At 48.0% G+C, this 13,832-nt stretch overlaps 2 protein-coding genes across 6 annotated transcripts; one reads left to right on the forward strand and one right to left on the reverse strand.

Moving 5' to 3' along the window:
- Positions 1 to 684: 684 nt before the first annotated feature.
- Positions 685 to 10,085, reverse strand: Cog8 (component of oligomeric golgi complex 8). 5 transcript variants are annotated; one of them, XM_034522922.2, is made up of 6 exons: positions 9,652 to 10,079; positions 7,395 to 7,602; positions 5,589 to 6,416; positions 3,728 to 3,896; positions 2,659 to 2,835; positions 729 to 1,038 (listed from the first exon to the last, which is right to left on the reverse strand). In XM_034522922.2, the coding sequence occupies exons 1-6, from the start codon at positions 10,044 to 10,046 to the stop codon at positions 881 to 883; spliced, it is 1,935 nt and encodes a 644-aa protein (XP_034378813.1). In that variant the 5' UTR covers positions 10,047 to 10,079; the 3' UTR covers positions 729 to 880. The 5 variants fall into 5 exon arrangements, with proteins under 5 accessions (XP_034378812.1, XP_034378813.1, XP_076771951.1 ...); XM_034522920.2 differs by lacking the exon at positions 729 to 1,038 and having other exon boundaries at positions 2,374 to 2,835; positions 9,652 to 10,085; XM_076915835.1 differs by lacking the exon at positions 729 to 1,038 and having other exon boundaries at positions 2,374 to 3,145.
- Positions 10,086 to 10,237: 152 nt separating this feature from the next.
- Nip7 (nucleolar pre-rRNA processing protein NIP7) lies at positions 10,238 to 12,434 on the forward strand. The gene is made up of 5 exons (XM_034522927.2): positions 10,238 to 10,383; positions 10,489 to 10,575; positions 10,670 to 10,808; positions 11,476 to 11,616; positions 11,791 to 12,434. The coding sequence occupies exons 1-5, from the start codon at positions 10,328 to 10,330 to the stop codon at positions 11,908 to 11,910; spliced, it is 543 nt and encodes a 180-aa protein (XP_034378818.1). The 5' UTR covers positions 10,238 to 10,327; the 3' UTR covers positions 11,911 to 12,434.
- Positions 12,435 to 13,832: the final 1,398 nt, after the last annotated feature.

Raw genomic sequence — 13,832 nt, forward strand, 5'->3', positions numbered from 1 at the left:
CCAAGATTATGTTGGCCTTTTACTGTTTGCTTTGCTCTGATTTAAAGTGGCTACCGGTAGAAGCTCTGTTTAAATTTTAATTATGTCTCTGTGTAAGTCTGTACAGAGAACAGTGCCTGTGGGGCCAGGAGGAGGCCCTCAAGTCCCTGGAGCTGGAGTTACAGGTGTAGTGAGTTGTCTGAGGTAAATGCTCAGAACTGAACTCGTGTTTTGCAAAAGCAAGTACTCTTTAACCTAACTGCCTAGCCATCCCTCCCATATTTGAGCTTTTTTTCTTAAAATAATCTTAACTATGTACCTTTGGGTGGCCTCCCTCTGCCAACACAGTGCTGGGATTAAAGGTGTGCCACCACACCCAGACTTTTAAGACCCTGCATTTTAAAACAACTTTCAAGTCCAGCAGTAGCGCAACCACCTTCAGCCCCAACACTCAAGAGGACAGAGGCAGGTTTGAGTTTGAGGCCAGCCTGGTCTACAGAGTGAGTTCCACAACAGCCAAGGCTACACAGAGAAACCCTGTCTCAAAAACAAAACAAAACTTTCAGATATCTGGACCACTTTATCAAGCATTGGCTGTGGGGGTAGAGTATACGCCTGGAGAAGTCATTTGTACCGAGAATGTTTACCTGCCCGTTCCTCTCCATGTGAAATTGTCAGGAAATAGCCACTCCTTCTTCAAGGGGATATTTGTACTCATGCTATAATCGTATTCTGTCAGATCTGATTTCAGGGCAAGCATTTCTATCATCTTCATCTCAGCCCAGCACACACCAGCAGTTCACTGTCAGATTGGAACCAATTCCAAGTTGAAGCACAAGAAGATATAACCTTAATCTTAGCCTGCATGCTGGTCTTCCAGATCCTCAATTCAAGGGGAGCTTCAGTCATTCACCTCCATCCAGTGGAGATTGGTAAATGTCCCACTGTCCATTTTGTCGATGAACAAGCAGCCCTGCAAGTGATCCATCTCATGCTGGATGATTCGAGCTGTCCAGCCACTTGCTGACCACACCACTGGCTCTCCTTTTGGGTCCAGTCCTGCAAAGGAAGTTACAGGCCAGCTGAGGTGAGGTTTTGCTAAATTCATGCTCAACCTCCTGTTCCTATTTTCTGTTTCCTGCTATGGCTATGCCTATTTATATCCTATCTACAGAGGCAACATCCAAGAGTAAATGGAGACAACAGCCTTATCCCTCCTAGAAAGGATACCTCCCTCAACTTTGTTCAGTGCCAACTTTTTTATTCAGCGTGATTCCCAGCTCTATTATAGGGCAAGGATAAGAAATCATCAAAACTCTTTCCAAGTGCTGTTTATCAAAGGTATTTCAGCTTGGCACTGTAGTAAATAATAACCATATTCCATAAAACAATGTGGACTTTAGGCATGGAATGGCTTGTTGGCCTAGTCTGGGTAAATCTGGGTCCCACTTTTTTACACAAGCCTCCACCATGACAGATAAACTGGAAAATCGTGTGTGCAATAGAGACACACGTAGATGGAAATCTATATACCTACCTAGGCGAAAGGGGACAGACAGACTCCATATCTAAGGAATCTACCCAGCTGGCACCCTGCGACCCATCTAAGTGGGTCTGTCCTGCTCTTCAGGAGTACCGTACGTCAGCCCCGACTTCCGTGTACTCCCGAGTGCCGCTGTGTTTGCACTGTCTCCAGCCAGAGAGAGCAAGACCACCCTGCTGCCCACGTCTCCTGCACCTGAGATCTGCACCGCCTGAAAGCGAGGCACACACGCCAGAAAGCCGGCCACACTCTCACAGCCCTCCGGGAAGGTGACTAAGCGGCTGTCCAGCACCCTCAGGCTGGGGTTCACCAGCACCCGAAGTGGGAAGGGTTCCATCTGACGCAGCTCGCGCAGACGCGGTGAGAAGGCACGGAAGAGCGTGTCCGGGAACTCGAGCGCCAGCACTTGCAGCGGCACCCCCAGCTGCGGCGCACTGAGGCCCACACAGCGGCGCCGTCGCATCACCTGCACCAGCTGCCCCACCAGCCGCTGCAGCTCCGGCCCCGCCAGCTGCTTGGGCTCCACCGGGGCGGCCACGGCGCGCAGCACCGGGTCCCCGACCTGGCACACGCGCGTGTACGGCGGCTGAGGGGCGCCCCACACGAGGCGCCTCAGGTACCGCCAGTAGGAGCGCGTGCGCGCCGGCCCCTCTAGGCCGGCCCACGAGCTGCAGTTCTGCGCCAGGCTCCGCGGAACCCACGCGGGCAGCAGCAGCCTGCCCGGCAGCGCCATGATACGGGGAAACGCCGCGACACGTCCTCCCGCTAGCGCCAGGGACGCCAGGAAGCTGGGACGCGTATTTCCCACGTGACTTCCGGGCGCCCATCACAGGGTACAGCAACCAGGTGGCGACAATCGGTCGGTTTTTATTAAAGCTGCCAAGTACCACAGGGCCCCACCCCGTTATCTCGGCCACACAGGCGCCAACTGCACCTTCCCGCTGCAGACGCCGCCGGCAGCGCCGTGTCCTCAGCGCTGCTTCCCAGCCCGCGGGCAGGGAACGCTGCCTATGGCTCCTCACTCGGTGGCTCGGCCGGCAGCGGCTCCCCCTCCACGGGCTCCTGAGGCAGCGATTCCCCTGGTTCTCCCTTCTCTGACCCACTCTCGCGGGCCGCTGAAGTAACAGGCTCCAGGCTGCGCTGCTCCGCAGGAAGCTCTGGAGCTGGTGCCACGAGATCCGGCACTAGCTCCTGGTCATCTAAACAGAAAACCGTCTCTCTCTTAGGCAAGATAAAGGCGAGAGGTTCCTGGATGGCGCTGATGTTCACGTGTCCAAGGTTTCCGTACTTGGAGAGCTGGGTGGGTGAAATGCCTGACCCAGATGGTAGGAAAAACGAAATGAAAAAGAAAAAAAAAGTTATTAAATTAAATGCAGAGATGGGGGGCGGGGCGGAGGGAGGGGACACTCAGAGTAAAACTCAGACAAGACACAATTACATATTCCAAACACAGCAAGAACATCTTTACTTTTGGGCGGTTTTGGTTTTTTCCAGACAGGGTCTCACTGTGTAGCCCTGGCTGTGCTGGAACTCTGTAGACCAGGCTGGCCTCTTAACTCAGAGATCCTCCTGCCTCTGCCTCCCAACTGCTGGGATTCAAGTTGTGCCATGCTGGGGGCATCTCTGTAATACAGAAAGCAGTTAGTTATATTGGAGCCCCATTGTAAGGGTGGGCTGGGCCTGAGCCAGGAGACACTCTAAACACTAGAGTCCAGGGACAGATCCCAGCTATTTGGGAGGCAGAGGCAGAAGGATCTCTTGAGTGCAAGACCAGCCTGGTATACCAACTGAGTTCTAGGATAGCCAGGGCTACATCCTGAAATCCTGTCCAGTCTCAAAACAAAAACAAGGGCTAGACAGACATGGCTCTGGTTAAGAGCACTATCTGTTCTCCTAAAGGTCCTAAGTTCAATCCCCAGCAACCACAGGATGGCTCACAACCATCTGTAATGGGATTTGATGCCCTTTTCTGACACACAAACAGGTGTGCATTCAGATAGAGCATTCACATACATAAAATAAATAAACCTTTTAAAAAGAAAAAACAAAAACAATAATAAAAGCCAAGCAGTGATGACAAACACCTTTAATCCCAGCACTCAGGCTTACAGAGTTCCAACAGACAGGGCTTCACAGAGAGACCCCCCGAAGAGAAATCCCATATCAAAAAACCAAAAACAAATTTTTAAAACTCCCTTTTCTTACCTAACGTCTGGGCTATCTGAGCTGGTGGGAAAAGGACTTGAAGACAGCGGTTCAAATAAGGAACAAGGTCTTCCAGGAAGGCAGTGCAGAACTGGACAAAGATCTCATGCTCCCCACTGCTGAACACAGCCTCTTCAGCACGATGGAACGCCAGGATTGTTCTGGTTACCTACAACAATGCCAAAAATCAACCACAGAGGAAGTCCACTGCTGCTACTACCTGGAAGGGCACAAGCTTGCAGCATGAAGAAAGAAAGTTCATCCCAGCAGGGAGGGGGCTCCTTTAATCCCAGAGGTAAGGGGCAGAGACAGGCCAAGCTCTGTGAGCTCCAGGCCAACCTAGTCTACAGTGCAAGTTCCCAGACAACCAGGGATACAACCAAGACACACAAATCCTGTCTCCAATGTCTTGAAAAACCAAAAAACCAAAAACCAAACCAAAACAAGAAAACCACCTTTGTTCCAAACAATGCATTTGGAACTTATTGAAACAATGTGCTTCATTGCTATCTTGTTCAAATTCAGCATGGTGGTCAATAGACACAATTGTGTCAATTTCACTGGTGGATTTATGACCTAATGGTTTGTGTTCTGGATGGTTTCCAGTTCTAGTAGATGGAGTGTAATAAATAATTCAGAAGAGATGCTCTCCTGCTGGTCTCCAGGAAGAAACAGCCATGTTGTGAGCTGCCTGTGGTAGATGGCCTCTAGAAGCTGAGGGCCTCAGTTCTGCAATTTTTCCAGTGCCACGACAACTGAAATGAGCTTCTAAGGGAACCCAGAACTCTAAATTCCAACAGAAGCCTGGACCCAGCTGACACCTTGAATACAGCCTGTGAGACTGAGCATAGAACTCAGGCACTGCACCTGGATTCCTAGCTCATAGACAGTAGCTGATCTATATAAGGGATTTTAAATCCAGCAACATGGCTACTCTGGCTGGAATACTCATTACATACCTTTAATCCCAAACAGTGAAGGTAAAGCTAGTCTGTTGAAGGAAATACCCATGTTTGGAATTGAGTGGCAGACAAAGTGACAAATCAGAGAAAGATCTGACAGAACAGGATATACCCAACTCTCACAAGAACAAAGAGAGTCTACTTAAGAGAGCAGCGGCTACGGGAGGGGAAGGGAGAAGAAGGGAGAGGGAGGGAGAGGGGGGAAAAGGAGGGGGTAAAAGAGAGGGAAAGAGGGCAGTTTTACAGAGTGGTACAGAGACAGGTTACAAAGAGAGAACAAGCTGTAGAACAAGGAGTCAGATTAGAATACATTGCCAAAGTTAGTATGAGGACAAGCAGAGCAATTCAATTAGAAGCTGAGAGAAGCCAGTTTGAATCAGTCAATGTGAAGAGGAGTTTTGAGCAGAACAGCTGAGTTGACCAGCCAGCCAGCCAGAGTTCACAAAGAGCTAGAAAGGGTAAGTGTATTCAGCAGTAAGTCCAGAGGCTGAAAATATTCTAGATCTAGATAAGGGCATACAGCTACTAGAAGCTTCCAGGACTAGGCCTAGGTTAACAGATGTAGACAGTAAGCCTCAGAGAGGACAATTACATCAGGCAAATTTTAGATACTTTTGCCGATACATCTAACTGTTTGAAGCTGCTGAATTCCTGGGAGTTTGGTATCGAGCAATGGACTGTACATGCTGATTGACTGCCACAGGTACTCTACTTCATAGCTTCTTGCAGGATCACCCCATAAAGGGTGAACTATCATCAGAGGTGCTCTACCAGAAAAACCTTTAAGATCACAGTAAACCTCTCCAAGTAGGCAGGCACCATGGTTATATGACTGGTTTCATACAGTAGCTTGGCTGGCTGCTAGCAAGGGCAGCCCAAGGTAGCAGAAAATTACTCACCTTGCTAAGGGCATCCTCCAAGGCCCCAGTCACGTCCTGTGCTAGGGCCACGGGGCAACAGAGACGTAAATCATTGAAAGCAACCAAAATGTTGTTGAGGAAGCAGGCAAGAGGTGGGAAGTCTAAGAGCACCATCGGTGGCTGCAGCGTCCCTGGTTGTGTGGCTGGTACTGTAACAGGCATGTTACTGCTGCCCAGGATGGTTGCGGCTGAGATGAGGGTGTATGAAGTCATCTCATCCTGGAATTTCTCCACTGCTTCCTCAACTGCTTTCTGGAAAGTGCTGATTGCCACTCTCTGGAAAACAGGAGCCAACTGGCCACGGAAATCAGCCCCTACCCGGCTAAAGGACAACCCAAAGTACATGCACTGGCCAAGCAGAGAGTCCAAGCGGCCACCTATACCCCGGTAAAGGTCGGTCTCTAGCACCTGCAGGAACTGTGAGATTTTCTGCAGCACCCATCCATGGAAGATGGCACTCTCATTCACAGTGTACTCGCCCATGGCAGGTGGCAGCAGGGGGTCCTCATCTGAGAAGATGGCACGGTACTGGGTGATGATATCAAAGAGATGGACCCGGCAAGCCTCAATGGTTTTTGTGATATGGAAGTAAGGATCATCATTAGGGATGGCAGTCAGGATGGAGCGAAGCCAAGCATCCCTGGCCTGAAGAAATTTCACCCTCAACTCAGCCTCCGTGAAGACATCCATGCGTCGAAGATAGCCAATGACACGAAGGCAGGCTGGGAGCTGGATGTTGGTCCTCAGTTGTTGGATCAGCTGGCTTAGCATCAGCTGCATGGACTGGCGCACTTCATTCACAATGCCCTGACAATAAACAGTCGGAACACTCTAAGAAAAACACTTAGGAACCCATCCTATTAGCCCTGGACACTGGAAGCCAACATTCTTATGGCTTTCCTGACAGATAACATGGATTTCTAAAGCTGACACCTGTAGGTTTACAGAGATCTGCTTACATAACTAGTTCTCCTGCTCAAAAATCTCTTAAGATTTCCTATCACAATCAACAAACTACCATCTATTCATCATGATCTCCAGGCCCTGCCTGATTCTCCAGCTTCATCTGCTTCCTAATGCCTCAGGCTTTCCTATTACAGTCCAATTAACAGTGGTTGCTTTGGGACCCCTGACGCATTCCAATCTCTTCCCATCTTACCCTGTTTTGCTTCTCCTACTTCTCACTTTGCTGTCTCCCCAGATCTTCAAGTCCTGGTTCTTGCTCATCATTAAGGTCTTGGAAAGGCCGTTCCTGACAATGTCAGTGAAGCAGAACTCTAGTAAACCTTGCCAGCTCTCTACCCGTGTCCCTAGTTCTCTTTGTCTGTTTCTGAGACAGAACTTCATCTAGCTCAGCAAGCTTGCCTCAAACTTACTAAGCCGCTAAGGATGGCCTTGAACTCCTGATGGACCCTTCTGTCTCTTCCTTCCAAGTACTGAGTTTACATACATACCCTAACATGCCTGGCTGGCTTTCTCTGGCTTATTTCTTCAGACATTTACCAATCTCTGCAATATTGTTATTTATCAATTTTCAATTATATTCTCTAGAAGCTTCAAAGAGAACCAAGGCCTTGAATGTTTTCTTCACAAGGTATTCCTCGTAACTAAGTCAGTGTCTGGCACATGAGTATATTTGAGTGCACCAGTATCTTCTGTTCTGCTTACCTACCTGGCAGAAAATGATATGAAATATGCAAAGGTTTCTACTTAAAAGTTTAGTCACAGTCACAGAATTAAGAACTATAAGACCATCAGCTTGAGGGCCCTGGGAAAGCTGGCTACCTGGATAACAGGGATGGAGGAGTATTTCCTTTCCAGTCTCCGTACATAGGCTGCAAGCTCCAGTGCCTCTTCATAATAGCTGTTTCGGACACAGGTGTCCATAAGCTGGGGAATCTCTAGAATCTCCAGGATTTCTGTGTGCCGGTTTAGAGTCAGGGTGTTCATCCGGCGGTTGGAGCTGATCTCCTCAGCTTCCTTCACGAAGTTCCTAGAACCAATCAGGAAAATGTATTTCCTCATTGTTCTGCACAGTAGTTACCAAGCACTTACTCACCTTGAGCTAGACGGTTTACCTAGTTTATTTAAAATCTTCACCCAGGGCTGGCTGTGGTGGGGTACACCCATGATCCCAGCCCTCCAGAGGTTGAGGCAGACCAGCCAGGGTTACATAGTGAGACCCCCTCACTTTAAGCCTACAACTCCTATTACACTTGAAATAACTTTGAACTCACAGTTTAAGAAACTTCTCAACATCACATTATTAATTGATGGCGTGCATGGGAGTCATCATGATGGCTCAGTGGGTAAAGGTGCCTAGTGCCTGTCAAAAAGCCTGCTGACCTAAGTTTGATCCCCATATCCCTCACAATGGAAAGAGAGAATGCACCCCTACAAGCTGCCCTCTGACTTTCACGTGAACATGGTAGTACCCCTCCCTCCATGTAATTTTAAAAATGGCTTGTAGATTTGGATTGGCTGCATAGACTGTCACATTTGGAACTGAACTATTCAAGGTCTCATGAAGGACTGTTATGGCAAGGTACTTGGAGTCTCTGAACTTGTTTTTTCATTGGTGTGAAAGTTAGAGACAGGCAAGATGACAGGTACATAGGACCTTACACAAAGTATGGAAGGCATATACAAATTCTTTTTTTTTTTTTTTTTTTTTGTTTTTTGTTTTTGTTTTTCGAGACAGGGTTTCTCTGTGTAGTCCTGGCTGTCCTGGAACTTACTCTGTAGACCAGGCTGGCCTCAAACTCAGAAATCCGCCTGTCTCTGCCTCCCAAGTGCTGGGATTAAAGGCGTGCGCCACCACCGCCCGGTACAAATTCTTTACTTGCTGAAATTAAGGCTAGAGAAGTGGTTCTGCGATCTGGTTGCTCTTGCAGGGGACCCCAGTTTAGGTCCCAACATACATACCTATTGGTTCACAACCACCTATAATTCTAGTTCCAGGGTATCTGACACCCTCTTCTGGCCTCCTTGGGCACATATGGTGCACAGACATACATGCAGGCAAGACACTCATACACATTTTAAAATAGCTATTAATATTTTCTAATAGAGCACTAACCACCCTATAAGCCACACTCTTGCCCTGAGATCCCTCAGGTCTTAATGTTATATGCTGCTAATGCTGCTATCTAACTTTCCTTCTCCCACTTTTCTTTTCTTTCTTTCTTTCTTTTTTTTTTTTTTTTTTTTTTTTTTTTTTTTTTTTTTTTCGAGACAGGGTTTCTCTGTGTAGTCCTGGCTGTCCTGTCCTGGAACTCACTCTGTAGACCAGGCTGGCCTCGAACTCAGAAATCCGCCTGCCTCTGCCTCCCAAGTGCTGGGATTAAAGGTGTGCACCACCACTGCCCGGCTCCGGCCCATTTTTCTATAGTAATTCCAGAAACTAGCTTTACAAAGTCCTGAATCTCTTTTCAGATATACGGGGTACAAAACCTGTTTTGAATATCCAAGCCTCCAAAGAAAAACTGACCTGCTGGATAGCAGAACTAAGTGTATTAGACTGAGAATATAGAAAGGAAAATTTTTTTGACAACCTACACTGCCTCTGAATAGGATTTGTCAGCTTCCTATCGATAAAAGTTTTGAAGCAGAGCGCCTCCAGCCAACATTTATATAGGGTCAACTATGTCAGGTTTGTTTTGATACAATGTCTCATGTAGCTCAGGCTGGCCATGAAGTCAATACTCAAGACTAGAATGATGACCTTGCGACTCAAGTGCTGGGATCACAAGTGTCAACAAGACTGGCTGAATTTTTACTATTGAATACAACAGCCTATGAGGGAGTAGTGGAATCCTGGCTTCCAATTCTGACTTGGAAACTTACTAGCTGTGTTCTTGGACAAGTCACTTCACTTGGACTTCCTCGTCTGTCAAATGATGACCATACCTACCTAGATGGCTGTTGTGACGTTTAAGTGAATTGATAAGGCAATCAGGAGAGAGCTCTGTGCACTACGTGTGGGTCAGCTAGCGTCCTGTCAGATACAACTATGCGTCTCTCAGCATTAGGCCAGCCGCACCTGCAGCTCTGCTGGAAGCTGGGCAATCGGTCCAGCAGGTGACCGAGGGACGCTTCCACGTCGCCAAAGAGACGGTGTATACGCTCAGTGCACTCAGCACCGCGAATGAACGTCTTGTAATTGGCGAAGGCCAGGTCGCGCGTCTGCTGCAGCAGCTGGGCCCGCTCCTCCGCCAGGCGCTCCGGTTCGCGTCGCAGCCGGTCCAGCCCCGAGCCGCTCAACTCCCGGAGGTAGCGGCCCACATCAGGTTTCTCTCGCCATTGAGCCTCAGGGAAGCGGTCTCGGAACAGCGACGCCAGGAGTCCTTCATCTTCCACCTCCCCTAGCGCAGCTGCTGTAGCTGTCGTCGTGGCCGTAGCAGTCGTAGAGGGCTGGAGCGAGACAGCAGCCGCCATCTTTCCACGGCACCGTCACTTCCTCTCCAGACCCGTGAGGGCGCTGGTTTTGCTCCTGGAAACGGAAACAGTTGGGAATCACTTCCTGTCTCTATGGTTTCTCATCTAGCCGGTTTTCTGTCCCTAGAAGTCCGCCAACGTAGGTGGCGCTAGCTCAAAGAACACGTAGAATTAGGCTAGAGAGACACGCTTTGGCGTGCTCAGGAAGTGGGCGGGGGTAAAGTGACTTCCGCTTCCGGCTCTCCAGGCACGAGGGTCCCGGGAGCCAAGCTAGCGGAAAAATGAGGCCTTTGACTGAAGAAGAGACCCGGGTAATGTTTGAGAAGATTGCGAAATAGTAAGAACCCGAGAGGCGGATGGGGGGCGGGCGTGGCGGGAGTGGGGATGCGGCACTGGGTCGGGACAGTTCCTGTTCAGCTGCTAGTCTTCTTTTTGCCCTCAGCATTGGCGAGAATCTACAACTCCTGGTGGACAGACCCGACGGCACCTACTGTTTCCGGCTGCACAACGACCGAGTGTACTATGTGAGGTGAGGTGGGGTTTGGTGCTGTGTGTGTCGGGCTAGAGGCTTGCATCCATCAGTGGCGGTCACCGGGTGGTACCTTCCTCCCTCGCCCCTGCAGTGAGATGATCCTGAAGCTGGCTGCCAACATCTCCGGAGATAAGCTAATGTCACTGGGGACGTGTTTTGGGAAGTTTACTAAGACCCACAAGTTCCGGTTGCACATAACAGCTCTGGATTACCTTGCACCCTATGCCAAGGTATGTATGTAGGACTGGTCTCCATTTTGCCATCCAGAATGAAGTCATGGATGACGGCCAGGTTAGAACACAGATTTTTGTTTTGTTTTTCGGGACACGGTTTCTCTGTATAGCCCTGGCTGTCCTGGAACTCACTCTGTAGACCAGGCTGGCTAGAACTCAGAAATCCGCCTGTGTCTGCCTCCCGAGTACTGGGATTAAAGGTGTGTGCCACCACTGCCCGGTTAGAACACAGATTCTTTTCCATCGAGTTTCTGACAATGCCAGCTCAAGGAGATATTTTTAGGTATTACAGTTTGGGCATGTTTAGGAAGGCTTATGGCCCTGAGAGGGCCATGGAGCCGCATAGCCTAGTTGTCTACAGGAAAACAGGCCTCCACGGTGTCATCTGGGTATCAGAAAGCAGAGACAAGTGGCAATGGCATGGATGATCCTAGGGTCCAAAAAAAAAAAAAAAAAAAAAAAAAAAGGTTAAGCTATTATGTAAATTGTTTATAGCATGAGCATTTTGATGTAAAGAGGAACTCTCCATGGTGAAAGATCAAAAATTGGGGTCCAAACAACATGTCCATCTCCCCGCCTCTGCTTAAACACGGAAGCAGCCGCCAATCCACCTACAGGGATATAACCTAGCATCTTTGTCTCTTGGTTTTTAACTCTATTTCAGTATAAAGTATGGATAAAGCCTGGAGCGGAGCAGTCTTTCTTGTATGGAAACCATGTGTTGAAATCTGGTCTGGGTCGGATTACTGAGAACACATCTCAATACCAGGGAGTAGTGGTTTATTCCATGGCAGACATTCCTTTGGTGAGTAGCTACGGTAACCAATGCAGAGTACCTACTGAAAAGGATGTTTCAGTCAGCACCTCTGAGACTGACTTCTTGGCCCCCTTCACATTCCTCAAAGACATAACTGTTTCAACATAGTTTTTGTTTTGTTTTGCTCTGTAAATGAGTTAGTGTCTGTTCTTTCGATTTCAGGGTTTTGGGGTGGCAGCAAAGTCTACCCAAGACTGCAGAAAAGTGGACCCCATGGCAATTGTGGTGTTCCATCAAGCAGACATTGGGGAGTACGTACGCCATGAAGAGACACTGACTTAGGATGGTCATCCCAAGAACATTTTGCTGTGTGAGAGGACTTAGCTCTGTTTCCTGTGTGCAGGCCATCATGTTAAATCTGGATGCCACTGAGATATGCAGCTTGGATTCTTATCAACAGAAGTAGCTCAAAAATAGGGTTTCTGGCCCTCTAGAGGCAAAAGCAGGGTGGGTCACAAGTATAAGGCCGGCTCAGGCTACTTGGCAAGTTCAAGACTTGCCTGGGCTACATAGTGAGACTTGTCTCAAAAAAAAAACCAAACCAGACCCTGTGAGTGTCTGAGTAAATAGAGTGTTTCTGTTTTGTATCCGCGTCACCCTTGTTTGAATCAGACTTGCTCTGAGTGATGGTTACTTCACTGGGATAGGAGTAATCTTACTGTTATCTGTGATAACGCTGTTTTCCAGGCTCATAATAGCACAGTAGACTTTCTATTGTTAATTAATGTTATTAAAGGTAGAAACAGCCATATAAGGATAGTGGTTTTACATATGGAATTTAATAAATTTTAATGGTTTTACATTTATTTTTTTACTTTATATGTGTGAGTGTTTTGTTGGTGTGTATATATGTGCACTGCATATGTGCCTGGTGCCCAAAAAAGTCAGAAGATGGCTTCAGATCTCCTGGAACTAGAGTTACTGGTTGTGAGCCACTGTGTAGGTCCTGAGCATTGGACCCAGGTCTTCTGAAAGAACAGCACTGCTCTTAACCACTGAGCTATCTCTCCAGTTCCTAATAAATTTAATCGATGCAGTTTATCTAATTTTCTTTGTGCTATGTGGTGTGCAGTGTGGAAGAGTCTGTATGTGCTAAGTGGTGTGCAGTGTGGAAGAGTCTGTATGTGCTAAGTGGTGTGCAGTGTGGAAGAGTCTGTATGTGCTAAGTGGTGTGCAGTGTGGAAGAGTCTGTATTCAAGCCTCAATTCTGCCACTTGCCAGCTGTGTGGTGTTGGACAAGTTACTCTGCTTAGAGAAGCTTCATTTTCTTCCTTTGTTAAAAGAAAAACCATGAAACTGCTTTTTGGTGGTGCACATCTTAAATTCCAGCATGGGGGTTGGGGCGGTTGGGGCAGAGGCAGATGGTGCTCTGTAGGTTTAAGGCCAGCCTGGTCTACATAAGGAGATCCTGGCCAGTCTTTAAAAACAAACCTAAAACCCACAGAACTGAAGCAACACCTCTAGTTGTCAATGTAACAGTAGAATTCAGAGTTGAAAATAACCGTTGTAAAGCATCTGACATAGGATCTGGCAGATAGCTCCAGGATGGCAAGGGCTGTGTAGAGCTGCCCTGTCTCACAACAAAATTGTCCTGCTCGTGTCTGAGAGGATCTCTTCTAGCCTGTCCTCGTGCCTAAGGCAGGAAGACCCCCTTCCCACAGAATAGCAGAATTGGGTGTTGTGTATTGTGGGTTTTTTGTTTGTTTTATTTTGTTCTGAAATCAAAAGTATGTAAAATAAAGAAGATGCTTTGGGGGGAAAAAAGCCAGGAAAGTGTGTGAGTATATTCTACTTGGATATCAGTGTCCTCAGAGGCCAGGAAACAGTTGGGATTCCCTGGAGCCTGAGGTAAAGGCAGTTGTGAGCTGCCCATTGTTGACACTGGGAACCAAACTCCAGTCCTCTGAAAGAATGCTCTTTAACTGCTGAACCATCTTCCCTGTCTATGCTGAAGTATTTTTGTTACTTTTTTTTATTGGAACAGGTTCTAACTATGTATCTTTGACAGACTTAAAATGTACAGTATAGCCCAGGCTAGCCTCAAACTCAAAGAAATCCATCTGATTCTGAACTGCTGGGATTAAATGGGTGTGCTACCATACCAGGCTCAACTCCCTCCCCCACCTCAACACCCCCCTTTTTTTTCTTTTAAGACAGGGTTTCTCTGTAGCTCTGGCTGTCCTGGAACTCACTCTAGAATAGGC

This window comes from Arvicanthis niloticus, chromosome 18 (assembly GCF_011762505.2).
Source record: "Arvicanthis niloticus isolate mArvNil1 chromosome 18, mArvNil1.pat.X, whole genome shotgun sequence".
Lineage (NCBI taxonomy): Eukaryota > Metazoa > Chordata > Mammalia > Rodentia > Muridae > Arvicanthis > Arvicanthis niloticus.